General features: G+C 34.4%; 1 protein-coding gene across 5 annotated transcripts in view; it reads right to left on the reverse strand.

Moving 5' to 3' along the window:
- Window positions 1–7,132: 7,132 nt before the first annotated feature.
- LOC131157640 (calcium-transporting ATPase 9, plasma membrane-type) overlaps window positions 7,133–15,717 on the reverse strand; it is a 98,481-nt gene continuing 89,896 nt past the window's right edge. For all 5 annotated transcript variants that reach the window (XM_058111945.1, XM_058111943.1, XM_058111946.1 and 2 more), the window contains exons 28-34: window positions 13,754–13,891; window positions 10,865–10,965; window positions 8,497–8,542; window positions 8,224–8,358; window positions 7,965–8,072; window positions 7,759–7,850; window positions 7,133–7,494 (exon numbers count right to left, since the gene is read on the reverse strand). In XM_058111945.1, the coding sequence (XP_057967928.1) occupies window positions 7,371–7,494; window positions 7,759–7,850; window positions 7,965–8,072; window positions 8,224–8,358; window positions 8,497–8,542; window positions 10,865–10,965; window positions 13,754–13,891 (744 nt within the window). In that variant the 3' untranslated portion in view covers window positions 7,133–7,370. The remainder of the gene's footprint in view (window positions 7,495–7,758; window positions 7,851–7,964; window positions 8,073–8,223; window positions 8,359–8,496; window positions 8,543–10,864; window positions 10,966–13,753; window positions 13,892–15,717) is intronic.

Below are 15,717 nucleotides of genomic sequence, written 5' to 3' on the forward strand. Positions count from 1 at the left end.
CTTGGTTCAGCAATTTTGCCTACGTCCACGGAGTTGTAGGGATTTTACTATTATCAGGGAAGTATATAGAGTGCAGCAGTTACAGAGTTTCTCTCACACTCAGAGTTTCTCTCACTCTCAACAAAGAAGAAACAACGTGCACACACCCTAAACACCAAAGCGAACACCTTTGGATTGTGCACACAAGAGCTCACGACACTCTCCACGCTGCTGCACACTTCTATGCTGCTATCTACACATATACTAACATTAGAAATATATATCTTAGTGTTTACAAGATCATAACTTTCAAAATAAAAAAGTTCTGCCTAAATCTCGCATAGAAGATTGTCACTGTAAGAACCCGACCCGAGAAATGTGGATTAAACAAATAAGAAAAGGGGAAGGAATTTAAAAAGGTGAAAATAGTAGGGCTGGTCGACGAGGCTCCTTCTCTCGTCGATGAAGTCTCTTCAGTGGCTCGTCGAAAAGATTCAAAGGATCGTCAACGAAAGGATACCAAGAGATTTCTGGAATTTTGAAATCTCAGGCTCGTCGACGAAGCCAACTCCTCCGTCGACGAACGCCCTTCTTCTACTCGTCGGCAAGCGCTCCACTTCATCGATGAGTCTGGCTGGGTCAACTAAGTTATAAATATCTTATTCATTGCTTCATGGTTAAGAAACTCAAAATCCTCACTCACTCTCTCTCTCTCTCTCTCTCTCTCTCTCTCTCTCTCTCTCTCTCTCTCTCTCTCTCTCTCTCTCTCTCTATCTCTAGAACTTGAAGGAGACTCTCTCTCTAGGATCTCGGGTCGTCTGTTACCCAAATCAACGAGCCGATGTTACTACGTGGATCAGGGGGGAAAACCTCTACGATTGTAGCAGATTGGATCTTCATTTTAAGGATTTACAACTTTTATCCCGAAATCGAGGTAAGGGTCTAAGTTCGTTTTTGGTTTAGTAGATCTGTAATAAATAGGATTGTGTTGAAGTATTGTTCTTTGGTTGTTAGGTTTTGGGAACTCGATTCGCTGTTTTGGAGCCGTATAGTTCGTGTTTCAGTGTTCGAGGAAAGGTAAAGGGATTTGTTTACATCAGTTATTTTAGAAAACTAAACTGTTAGAACTGTAGCTTATGTTTGTTTGCACGTTATGATTGCTTGTTTGCAAAGTTTCACTAGGTAAAAATGTTGGTTTTACGATTTTACGGTTTTGGTAAAAATTGAGATTTTGGCGTATGAACTCTAAATTTCTCAAAACTCCTTTATTTGCATTAAACTTAAAGTAGGAGATGCTTGAAATCCTTGGTTGTAGTCTAAATGATATTTTTGAACTATGTACTATGTATAGTATGTTTTTATCCAAATGAGTGTGGCATATGATATGAAATGGGATATACTGAAATGATAAATATGTATATGGAATATGGGAACCATATTTCTAAATTGTCATAAAAAAATACAGAAAAATAGGTGTCGGTTAGATACCGAGCTCTACATGTGAAAAGAGTTAAACCAAAAGTGTGTGTGTGCCGGTTTATACCACAGTATGAATGAATGAGTTTGTGACAATACTAGAACTGTACATATGATTTATGAATTAGAAATAGGTTAATATGTTTTATTGTAAATTGTATATATGATATTGGGACCGCAGCTTGTTACCAAGGGAAGCCTTAAAAAGCTTAAAGCACGATATCATTGCTATATTCAGGTACAATGCAACCACACACATGTGTTTTCAGTGTGGGTATCGAGATAGTTGACTAGCATGCAGGGCCACTAGTGAATTAATGGACCAGGTGGAGGAGGATCAGTCGGACTATAATATGTATAATGTCTGACAGTGCCTACATAAGGTAGGGCTCGATCAGTGCTTTATCTTCGCACAACCCTTGCCATGGGGTAATTTCTAGCATATTGATGATTGTTTCTAAGATGGATGGTGTTCTAAATACGCATATACATGATTTAAAAACTAAAATAGGAAAAGTCACAAGTTTGAGTACCGAGCAGAGGGATTGTACAGTATATGAGTCTGTACCCTACCCTAACCTCGGGAACTCTCGCTTGTTATGATGCTAAACTATCTATTGCCGAAATTATATCTATATATCTCCTATATTACGGGATTGAGAATGCTTTAAGTATATAACTGCTTTCTACTGGTTTAAACACACGTTGTCACACACTGATGTAATATCTTCCACCTTACTAAGAAGTGTCTCAGCCCAACATACAACCTTTATTTCAGGTCCTGTAGGGCATAAGTCTTAGTTGCTAGTGGGACTTGGAGCATAGTTTGTCAGTAGTTTACATAAGTTTTGTATATGTTCTTAATTTAGTTCAGAAGGTTTTTTTGGGAATGTAAAAATAGATTATGTTTTAAGTACGAATGAATGTATGTAAGGATACAGTTAGAACTTTGGTATGTCTATTAGATTCTGTATGAATGTTTATGTTTTCCACCGTGCATGAGAATATAGACCAATATGAAACACCCGTATGTCCCTTTCAGGGCGGGTTGTATATGTATGTTTATCATATATAGGTGTAGTAGCACTCTGGGGCCGTATAAATGCTGGGGCATTACAGTCGTCTTCAACCTAGTTGCACCCATGTTCCCCATGGTCGTGACCTGGTTGAGCCTTACAGGAAATCAGGAATCTTGAACTTCAGCATCCTTGACCTAGTTGCACCCATGTTCCCTATGGTCGCAACCAGGTTGAGCCTCACAGGAAATCAGGATCTCATGTAAAGTTCGTCCTACATGGATCTCATGTATAGTCCACCTTGTGTGGATCTCATGTATAGTCCACCTTGCGTGGATCTCATATCATATACTTTCTCTATAATAGTTCACATCACGTGAATCTCATGTCGTATCAACCAATACACATACAACACATTTTTTATCACATTTTAGTATTCCCAACATCTCATAAATGTACATATCATAATTCATCACATAATTTCCATTTTGACTCATACCACACAATTTAGCAATATATTTCAAACATGTTCGATAAAATAAGCCAACCATCATTTATCATTTATATACCAAAAATATACCCTTCATTTCTTATACAATTTCCATGAAGAATCATTTCATCAGTCCATTTTCACATATACATAACTAATAAAACAACCCTAGGCTCAGAAATCATAACTTAAACGGTTGGCATTTTAAACTGATGCGAAAACATATACACATATATAACATAATCCATTTATCCATTCAATTCATAAAACCTGGTCTAATATATATTCCCTCTTACCTGCTTTCTTGAACTACACCAACTGGAACCCCCAAAAGATGCATGTGACTCTCACGTGGACCCTGAATCAAAAACCTTAGTTTAATCAGATAAACCCCAAATAGTCTACTATTTCTACATTTTCTCAACCTATAAATTTTAAATAAACCTTTAGAACCTCAAAATTAAGAATCTTAACTCTTACCTCAACTTAAGAACGTTTCCCAAAAAGGCCAGTTTAGAAAACTGCTCCACTAGATGTGTGGAGAATCTTCCCTAGAACATCGTAGCGGTCTCCGATTGTCGATTCAGGCTGAATTCGGGTCGGAAAGTTAGAGAGAAGGCAGAGAGACATTTTAGAGAGAGAAATTCGAAGGAAAAATGTTTTTCCTTCACCAAGAAGCTTCCCCAAACCCTTTTATACACACTGCTACCATGTGGCCTTGTCAACAAGTAGATAGGATTCGTCGACAAGTCATGGAAGGAACTTCGTCGACAAGGAGATTCATTCGTCAACGAGTCTTAAAATATGAAATTTACTCATTTGGGATCTTCTTGTCGATGAGAAACTGAACTTCATCGACGATCTTTAGAGAACACTCATCAACAAGGACATAAAACTCGTCGACAAGGTCTCATGTTCCCTTCTTTCAAAAATTTTCCCTTTTCCTTTATTCCTTATTTATCTATTCCATTTATCATTTTCCTAACTATTTAACCATTAAAATTTTCCGGATCATTACATGTGTGTTTAAGTGTGCGTTTGAATGTGTGTTTAAACTGTGTGTGCAATGTGTGTTTGTGTGTTACTGTGTGTTAAAGCGTGTGTGTGTAGTGCATGTTTTTGTGTGTGTGCAGCGTGTGTTTTAACCATGGCCGTGTGTGAGAGAGTGGGAGGTGACGTCGGGTGGTGGCCGGAGATGGATGCTGCTGAGGAGCGTGGCCGTGAGTTGTTGTGTGAGAAAGTGGAAGCCGTGAAGGTGTGTTGTGAAGGTGCTGCGTCGTCTAGAGAAGGAAGGAGGTGGTGCGGCTGGGTTGCAGGGAAGAGGAGTATGAGGGAGTGGGGATGCAGATGGCTGGAGCTGGCGGTGCGTGTGTGAAGGGCTGCAAGAGTTGCACGACTGTGGTGGTGTCTGTGCGTCGTGAAGTTGAGGGTGGCCGGAGATGGTGAGGGTGTTCGGAGATGGTGGGCGAGGGTGATGGTTGTGTGCTGGCAGCCGTGTGTGCGGATGGGGAAGTTACTGTGGTGGCCGGAGATGGCTGCTGGTGAGGAGGGGAGTTACGGCTGTGAGTGAACGAGGGTGTGGGTGCGGGTACGGAGGCAGTGGCTGCGCTGGCATGACTTGGTGACCAGAGCTGCTGTGAATGGAGAGGGAAGAAGGTGAGGGAGTGGTGAGGTTGTGCGTGGAGCCGCCCAACTGCCAATTTTTTTTATTTTTTTTTTGTTCCTCGTGCAGGCATGCAAGTTTCCATTTTGTTGTATTTTTCAATTTTTTTTTCTATGATGCTGTATTTCCTTTTTTTATTTTTCTGCTATTAACAATAACAAAAATATATATTTTTTTGTTTAATTGGACCCTCGGACAAAATGGGGTGTCTACGTTGTATGTTTAGGGTTTGCATATAATCAATGATTTGTAACCTCAATGTAAGCTTTGACATTGTTCATTACTGCTCCGTGGACGTAGACAAATTGCTAAACCACATTAATCTTGTGTCTTTTGGTTGTATTCTTATTATTCTCATTAATGAGCGTTTGCTTCTTGAGTATATTTCATTATCGAGTGATTGCATTGATGTTTGTTGATTCATTCGTGTGTGATTGGGTGTGCTTCCGCTGCATATCTGAAACGAAAAACATCATCTTTTTGTCAACTTAAGAGAAGGCTCATGCCATTTTTTTTAAATCTCAAAAGAGATTTCTGTGTCTTCAAAAAATTTCGAGAGAAGTTATATCTCTCGCCCTAAAAGAAATTGGTCAATCTTTAATTAATAAGCATAAACTTATCGATATATAAAAATTATGAATGTGACATAGCACGAGCATAATTCTCATTTTTTAAAATTGTTTATCTTTTATATTAAAATTTTACAAAATGCAATAAAATATTTATTAAAATTTGATTTTAGACATTTCAGGATTAACTAATTTAAATTTCATTTCAAACTAATATGATAATTTTATTTTTATTTCATTAAAAAATATATTATACAATAATTTACACAACAAAAGTGAATTATAAATGTTGAGTTATTATGAAAAAATTGGTAGAACACCAAATAATCAGTTTCACTTGCTGTCACAACTATTAAAACAAACAAAATTGAAACCCACCATGAACTAATGATGCCTTATCACATGTTCTTTCACTACAATATAATCAAAATTAAAATGTAACAAATAGATCCAAACTTTTCATGATTTTGAAAACAAATATTAGGGCATGGTTTTCACTTGAAAAAAAAATATATTCATATTTTTCACTTTAAATCTTTGAATAGATACAAAATATTACCAATTTTTTTTTTCAAAAAAATGCGCAAAAAACACTTGAAAACAAGATAACTGTCTTCCAAATTTTTCATTCATGTTAAAAAAATTTACAACTAGGAAGAAAAGAAAAACTTTTTGATATCATTTAGTGTGAAAATAGTTTTTATTTTTTATTTTTAGTTTTCCAATAAACTACAAAATGGCATTTTTAAAAAATTCTTAAAATTTGTACTAACAACTAGAAAACAATTTTTTAAAAATGTTTCACTATTCACTTGTGGAAAATAGTTTTTCATTTCTTAACTAATTTTAAAAATGTCACTTTATTTCCCAAATTTCTAAATTTGAAAGCATCTTTTTACTCATGTCTAGCTTGTTTTCTTAAATAATTTTCGGAAAAAATAGAAAAAAAAAAAAAAGGTGTAATTTTGTATTTACTTGAAAATCTAAAAATGAAGAGTAAAAATTGTTTTCAATAACTAAATAGATCCGTTATTATCTACACTTTTAATATAAATCTTTAATATTTTAAAAAAAAGATCACATTTTTATTATTGTTTGAAAAATAAAAATAAAAATAAACAAATGTTCTCTCCAGTTAACTGGGTCATACTGTTTTTTTTTTCTTTCTAAATCGCAACATGCAAAAGGATCAATGCCTCTCAAATCGAAGGGTTAGTGCGAGCTTAGTCGGGCAAAAATATAGGACTCCTCGCGTAAAAATATTGGAAAAAATATTTTAAAACTTGGTCATTATTTATTTGAGGAAAAATAGATTTATTTTCTCTGAAATTTTCAACTAATTACAAAATGCTACTTTGTTTTTCAATTTTCTGTGATATTGGAAAACATCTTTTTATTGGTTTCTAGAATTTAGATTTTTTATATAATTTTTAGAAAATTAAAAAACAAGGCGTGTTTTGTATGTATTTGGAAATTTAGAAATGGAAAATAAAACCCATTTTTTGCAACTAAGCAATCCTTTTTAATATAAATTTAAAAAAACTAAAAAACAGAATTAAGCACACATTTTTTATAATTCTTCGAAGAATTATAAATAAATTACGACAAATACTTTATTTAACACATTTTCAAAAACTGAAAAATAAGCTCACATTTTTATAATTATATAAAAAACTTGAACTGAAATTTTAAAATATTTTGACAACTAAATGGAATTGACTGAGTTTAACGATGGGGTTATGCCCTCTTTGACAAGGAATTCTCCTAAACCAGGCTGCCTGGTCCCCAAGCATCCTTTCCCTGAGCATTGGCAGGCTCTTTTCTTCATCCTCATCATATATATATTTCAGTTCCATGGCTCATGTTCCTACTCTTCCAATTTATTGCCAGTTAAGAAAGAAAAATAACATAGGGGATTGGGATGCAATTAGAGCAGCCGTTGAGCAATCATATTTATTGTATACAATCCCATTTGCACTTTTAAGAATATTAATAGTAGACAGCATCAATGGCCAGGTATATTGGTTAGCTATGTATATATTTCTGCAGAATATAAGAACACAATTATAAGAGGCATACTGAAGGGTTAGTTGGAAGGCCTTCCATGTGCCAGCTGAATAAATTCTCAGCTTAAGCTTTCAATGACCAGCCTTCATTAGTTCAGGTATTTACCAGGCTCAGCTACAGGATGGCAGTAACAAATTGCGGAGAGCGCTGCAGCGCTGAAACGACTTGGTGAAAACCCCAGATAAGGGAGTCTCCGGAACTGGAATGAGTTTCCCAATAACAGCGAGGGGCCAGCTGAAAGAAGACAATGGCAGCCCACGACAACATTACTACATAAACTTGTGTAAGCTTTAAATTTTTAAGAACTTGCATACAAAAGCCTCCAGAATGAGATTCGTGTTCTCAAACTGTAGGCTCCCACACATTTTCAGATAACGGGATATAATCTAATACAGTGCATGTTGAAATGGCTTCAAGCACAAGTTCTCAAGAAAATCAACATGAAATACTCGAGAGACACCACACTCGAAGGATATCACCAATATGGTGACTACCAACCTGAAAAGACCAATAGCAAGTGAAGCTAGCCAGAGCTTCCAGCTCAATTTAACAGTTGATGTGAATTTCCCCAGGAACTCGATAATGATTATCTATTAACATAAGCAGACACCCTGGTTAATACCAAATAAATGAAACTAAAAATAGATAAATAAAGAAAAAAAATAAAATAAAAATTAAAAGTTTAGGCATGATAATTCTTTTACCTGAAGAACAAATGTCACTCCGACTATTCCCACAAACAGGTGGTTTCTAGTCACTCCGCTAAATATGTTGACTTCATCCGGCTTTCGACAGTTGAATTCATTGAATATCTATATATTTAAATAGTTAAATATTTTGCAACTGGCAGTTTGATAATAATATTAGAAAGAGTTTAAAAAAAAATCATTTAATCAAATCAATAGCACCATATGCTACACGATATCCAAGTTTTGCATATTCAAAATTGCAGTACACACTTACCTGGCAGAAGACAAAGGCATTGAATATCAAGGTATTCTTCACTTCACTAGCATGCCCTCTGCCATCACGCTTTAAATTAAGAATACTAGAGCCCCAGAAGTTAAGAACAAGGAGAACACAAACTTGATACAAAGCCTACAAACCAAAGGATAAGAAAAACATGAGTCGAGCATAAAATGTTGCCGATATATTTTCTTGAATAAGTTATATTACTCTGAATTTATATTAGCAAACATAAGTCTACCAACAAGAAAAGGTAATGAGAGAAAACACCTGTATGATCAAGTTCCTCCACATGATGTTTGTCACCAAAGGTTCCCTGAAGAATGAAAAGTTGAAAAGATTATAAACCCACCTTGTACATGCATACAAAAATGAAATTCTTATTTCACTATTTTTTTAAGAGAAGTTCAGCCATAGAAAAGAACCAAAGGATCCTTCTTATTATTGAATTCCCAATTGCAAACTTGAGGAGAACCATTTTTAATAATAATTTTATAAAAAAATTAAGTTAAAAGAGAATGACAAAGAAGAAGGCCAAAAAGGAATGAAAGAGGCCTGCAGCTCTAAGATCCCCCAATTTTTTCCTCAACCAGTTCATCCCTCTACCCAAAACACTTCATTTTTTTCCAAGGGTAAAAGGGAACAAAAAGTTTCAAGGAACTCAATTCAAATCACATAAATTCTTGCCCCAACTATTTGGATCAGTCTGCACTAGCAGGGCTGAATTTTCTGTCATGTTTTCTTTCCCACTACACCAAACCTGGTTTTCTAAGTGTTCCTCTTGCTCTTTGGAAGTTTGAACTTTATTCAGGTAAGGCCTCCAATCTAGTACATTCTTGGTCTTCATTCTATGTACAAAATCTAAAAATTTGCCATGGTCTTCTTATCTAGTAGGGAGACAGCTACTTCTTTCTTCTAGAATACCATAATTTTTTTATTTTTTAACAACCATTCATTTGTCTGGAATTTTCTTACAAGCTGCACAATATTTTTCAACCCTTGAAAACACAGCAATAACAAGGAGAAAAAGAGGAAAAATCTCTCAGCACTTGGTTTTAAGATACTAGTTGTGTTTCTTGTCTGGCATTACTGCTCAAATATAAAGCTTGTCCGTAAGTCAAAATCAATGTTTAAAAAAGCAAAGGCTGATGGCAAAGCATTTTAGCCCTTAAGAGATGAGACATAACCCTTAAGGCGATGAGATGCAAGCCTTTTGAGAATTTTATTTTTAGATAAAAATATGTAAATAAATTAAACAAATTTTTAAAAATTATAAATTAATTAATAAAGTACAGAATAAATGTTTAAAAATACAAATATTATTTTTAAACTATTTGTTGGCCTATCCAAAATAGTAACGTGAATCCATTAATGGCCCATTTGGTTTTCGGAATAACTATTCCGTGGGATAAGATGGAATAAAGTGAAAATTTTGGAAATTACCTTATTACTTTATTCAACATGTAATAAGAAAGGAATAGATATTCTCATAGTGAAATTTATGAATAGTTATTCATTATCTATTCCTTGTTATGGACTTGTAAAAAGTTTCACATTGTTATTTGATTTAAGGTATCAACATAATTTTTTGTATAATTAATTGTAACTAACTTATTATAACTAATTTATTCCTAAGAATAGACATTCCACAAACTGAACATAGAATAAGTAGATCATGCCAACAAATAGCTACAACAAAACAAAATTCAACCTATTTTCAAGATCTAAGATGCAACTCTCAATTATTTTGGAAAGGCAGAGGTTCAAGAGTTTTAGAAAAACAAAATGCATATTGCAACATTCCTTTCGCATATACATGTACTTAAAATTTTCTAGCCAAATCTAAAATCCAACTTGGGATTCACACACCCAAAATGCATAAGCTTCAACTAGAAAAAGCACAAAAGGCATGGCCCTTTTACGAATGCATAAGCCTCAGAATATAACACATTTGCCTTTTTGGGATTTGGAAATTTTAGACTGAGCCTTGCATTTTAGGCCTGCCTCGTCTCACCTCGATTGAGCCTCTTTTAAAATACGGCCAAAATCTACAGGATTGAATCTGGGAGAGCTGAGGTCTGCCTTTCCCTACTATATGGTACATTTTTTCCAGATAGAATTGACTCCAAATTTTAAAGAGAATTACTAGAAAGCAGCACTAAATGAAAATAGGGTTTGGGCAGGTCAATACTTCTAGGTGCCCTTACGGGAAAAGTTGTTTCCTTTGTACAAATTCCAAAAGCAAACGCTACAGCAGAAAATGGATTTACAATTTTGCAATTGCCAGCATCAAAAAACAAAAATTAGTTTTGTCCAATGTCTCAATTTCTCAATTCAAAATTAACTTAGATCCAAAAATAAAAATAAAAGATTCAGTTCCTTCCAAGAAATTTTGAAATCTAAATCGAAGAACAAAGAACATTACATAACAAGGATTAAAATTTACCAAAGTTTCAAGATGCTGAGATTATTTTCAAAGCCATTGTCAGCTTGTTAACTAAAATATGAATAACCCAGATGGTCAATAATTTATATTTTTCTGTACATCAACATTAGATATTAGATAAAAACTAGTCATGGTTAAATTATATGATTTATAAGCATACTATGACATATGACTCAGTCTAGATTTTCTAACCTTCTCCCAACTGGAGATCTTTGCATGAGATGGTCTGTTGGTGGTTCAGTTGCCAGTGCAAGTGCGCCAAGGGTATCCATGATAAGATTAACCCAGAGAAGCTGCAGCAAAAGCATGTTGTAAACAAACAAGAAGCAATTCAATCTTGACCTATTTTTAAGTGGTAGAATGCAGATCCTTATGATAGTTATTCAATCTGTTAAGGCTTGATATACAATGTTGGCCCACAACCTCTCATGACTTTGTATTGGAGTCATAGCTGCCATAAAATCCAGTTTTCAATTTTTGTTGCCACATTTGTCATTTGCTTCTTAAAAAATATATTTTTTCCCATTATGGCTCTTGTTCATTCTTTGTATAATTCTCCATGTTTGGGAGTAATACGGCTTGACGTCAACTGTTGAACCACAATATCAAAATCTTTTAGGTTAGATGGGGATTTAACAAAGTCACAAAAAAATAATAATTCAGGGAGCCAAGATAATAATATATCCCCCCCAAAAAAATTCTTGAATCATCTTTTCCTCTCGTTCTAATCATGTTGTGTCCATGGTTGCCCTTGGACTGCAAAATAAGGCATTAATGTCAAATTCTTGAAACCATAGACATCCATTGGCTGTATTTGGAATAATTTCAGCATCTGAAGTGGGATGTCCAATTTCGAAACAAGGATGCTCCTTTTGAGAATCATAATGATCCTGTAACCAAAAATGAAGAAAGAAAACTTCACACGCCAACATGGTGAAACGTGCACACACAGATTTTTGGACTTTTTCATATAGAGTTTGGATATTCCTCCAGCACACTTAATGTGAGAGAAATATCCCCCAAAAACGTTGACTGGTGACGCATACAAATCATGCCCACAACTTCAATTAGCATTATCAACAATCCAAAACACCAAAATGCCAATATATCTTCAGAGAAATGCAACGTGCAAACAACCAGTTAATGAAGGGTCCCATACTAATCCAATCATTTTAATTGGATAATCACAACTGCGCTGCATCAGACTTATACCACCACTGTAAGCAGCTGAAAGCCCAGAGGGAGAGGAAAATGAATCCCAGACGATGGCAGGAACTCAAGATGATTGAAATTTAAATATGCAGTTTTTTATTAAAAAGAGTAACCTTGCCAAAACTGGGTCAATTTACTGGAGGCAAACAGTCCTCTAAAAATTTGAGCCCTCCAAATATGACATTAAGTACTATGGGTTTTTAGAAGAGGCAAACATCATTGTGTTAATAACTTGTATCATTGTTTTAATAACTTAGTCTGAATATAAAATTATACAGAAGATTCAATTTCCTCCCTTTTCTGTTGAACAAAAAGACAAAATATACTGATATATCACGAAATTGAGTTCTAATTGAAGAATCCTGATTTTTTTTTGTATTAAAAGATAAAGGGAATCATGATGTCCCTAAAATTTTTTTCATCAACTTTACCAAATGATCCTTACATATGGGTCACAAGAAGAACCAACCCCCACCCCTACCCCTACCCCACTTTCATTAAAAAAAAAATGAAAACAAAAATTGAACAGAACCCACATAAAAATAATAAAAAATAAATAAAATTTTCTGAATGTGACACTCATACAAGTGTTCAAAAATTTCACAGTAGGTAAGTTTATTATTAAATACATATTTTTACACAGACATAAATATTTTACCAAATTCTATCTGAAGCTCAAATAAGAAATATCAGAGACTTACGGATGTCATATTTCTCCATTATGCACTGTATTGATTTCTTTAAGGGTGAAAGAAACTAGCATCCCCAGATTAACTAGAAAGATTGGGGCCTCCCCAAGGTTTGAAAAATTCTAAAAACCTCCCCTCGAGGTTTGGCAAAAAGATACGGACCTCCCTTGAGGTAAACAAAATCCATGGAGCATTCCCCCCCCCCCAAAAACTCTAATGTTTGACAAAAAGCCACAGATCTCAGCTGATATTTGGAAAAAAGACAAGTCAGGGCAGGGGGTATTTCCCAAAAATCAAATGTAAAGAGACATCATAGGAATTTTGAAACCTCAAGGGAGCTCCATGTATTTTTTTTTCAAAAGAGACGTCCATGAAATTTTTGAAATCTCAAGGGAGGTCTGCATTTTTTTGCCAAACCTCAAGGGAAGTCGTGTCTTTTGCCTTTTCTTTAATTATTTAGAAATTACCAATTAAAATAATTTTCATAAAAAAAAATATGCAAATCTTTTTTCTTTTCTAACTACACATTAGAAAACATTAATCTGTGATCAGACAGTTTGGAAGCACAAATTCAAGAATAGGAATTGGAAATTTATGGCCTGCAAAAAATGTGATATTAAATTGTATTTAATTTCTTCAATATCTACCTATATCTAAGTTCAAGGATTCAAATCCATGCTAAAAAATGCACTTGGTTAAAATTTCGAAACATCTAAATATAAGTATGAGATATGTTATCCCAAGACAAAAAGAATATAAGAATATTAGACGCATCGTGCATGCGTAAGTATATGTCATTGGCGTATCTGACATGTATCCGTGGGAGTAGCTTGCAAGCATTGGTATCACACATTGACTAACATATGCTGTCACCCTCTTGAAATATTTTTGTGCTTCATAAATTATTAGAAGTTTAAAAATTATCAGGTGGGTGAGTGGGGGCCGAAGGGAATCCATCAACATTGAGACTTCTTTTTCTTCTTGGCTTCTTTTGGTGTGGTGGTGGGAGAGAGATCAACCCCCCCCCCCCCTCCCCCCAAAAAAAAAAATATATATATAGTCCAGAACACTCAGATTCCAGTCCAAAATAAATATTCCAAACATATAACAGTGGAAGCAATTTTAAACCACTGAAAAATTTGAAAAGCAGAAACTCAAACTTAAAGAGAGAAGAATCAACCTGAACTGCGTTAAGAGGAACATCACCAGACGAAACTGCCGCCACAACATTAATCACAAGAGCTGCAACATTAACTGTAAGCTGGAACTGGATAAATTTCTGAATGTTTGCATATACAGAACGCCCCCAACGGACAACCTAAAGAGTCAAATAGAGTTTCATGACACTAAATCTGAACATAATCAGAAGAATTGCATCAAATAAGCAGCACTCCCAAATCTAAGAAGGTAGCATATTCCAGATTTAGCTACCACCCATTTTTTGAAATCACATTAATGGCCTCATATCATATCTACTCAGGGCCAGGCAGATGCATATGTAAAAAGCCATGCAACATGTCTGAGCACCAGAGTGCTATTCTTCACATTAAGGAAATAAACATTCATAACTAGAATTTCTCAAATAAAACAAACAAAAGTGAGAATTTCTATTTCTACAAGTATGGTATAGGGGTTCCTGTGTTGACACTAAAACCCCAACAAGCACACAATGCCCATGCATTGGTCACGGTTGTATAGAAAAGCTTAGACCTATGGCAATGCTTGATCATAGAGGAGTCCCAAGAAACTAATTCATTTTTTCTAAGCCACAATGGGCTTTCACTCCTTTCACTAAAAGACTTTAAGACTGAAATGCCAATTTTGCATATCATTATCACACTATCACTGCACTAAAATCCATAATCCATACACCTACTTCCACTCTTTCGTAAAACAAGAGGCACAAGTAGAATGCACAGAAGGTGATCTATGAGCCATTGGTGCAAAGCTGAGTGATGAAAATTTATTCAGGGGTTAAATGAAACAAGAAGATAAAATAGAAGTACAATTTTGTAATAGGGTCCAAATGAAAACAAAAAAAATTTAAAATGAAAAAATTAAATGCATTACACTTCAAAGTTCAAGAAATAATTCAAATTCAAATTATTTTCTTCAAATGCAATTCAATGGAGATTAGATTACAGAGAATTATTGCAGAAAAATCCAGAAACAATCTTTGCTGCAGGCTAACTGCATCAAATTACTCTAGATATTACCTAGGCAAATTTTATGTTACATAGAGCAGTAAAATGAAAGAGTTTCCAAACTACCTCCATTTTCCGAGTATTAATGGATAAACGGCATCAGAAAGGGCTAATGTTTAACCAAGTTCTTCCTAATGTAAGTCCTATTGTTGTTATTTTTATAACTATGACTACTTTTTGAGGGACTTAGGTCACTAAGGTGGCTTTTTGTTCACGGCATTTTTCAAGATTTTTGGGAATGTGATGCCTTCGGAATCTTATTCCACATTTGTTTGAGCATGGAAATTTGACGTGATAGGCATGCTAACATTCCAAGAAATGAAAGAATTCCCATGAAACATGGGTATCCTATTCCCACATCTCCACATGGGTAAGTTTCATGGGAGTCTCATTCCCATGGGAATTTTGCTTTTTGGACCAAATTGCCCTCATTTTGCCTTCTAGACAATATTGCCATATAATATAATATAGTCACACTATGACTCCATTATTACATTTAAAATAATAAATTAGTATAAATAAAAGTAAAAATTTTAAATTAGCATAAATATTAATTATTTTAATTAGAAAATATATAATAAAATGTAAATTAAGATATTAGTTATTGAGTTCTAATTAAAATGAAATTTTTAATTATAAAATATTTAAAATGTTAATTACAAATATTAATCAGAAAATTTTAATATTTTTTAATTAGAAAATAATTAAAATGTCTCCTAAAAGTGTTAATATTTACGTTAATTAACATTTTAATTGACTTTATAATTTAATAAACAAAAGTAATATTATTATTTTGGGCGAAAGACACCAAACTCCCCTGAGGTTTCAAAAAACCTAAGGACCTCCCCTGAGATCTCAAGAATTCCATGAACTTTCCCTGAGGTTTGTCAGAACGTCACTACCTTCCCCTTATATTTTGTAAAAAGACAACAGGTTTGAA

This window comes from Malania oleifera, chromosome 6, assembly GCF_029873635.1.
Source record: "Malania oleifera isolate guangnan ecotype guangnan chromosome 6, ASM2987363v1, whole genome shotgun sequence".
Lineage (NCBI taxonomy): Eukaryota > Viridiplantae > Streptophyta > Magnoliopsida > Santalales > Ximeniaceae > Malania > Malania oleifera.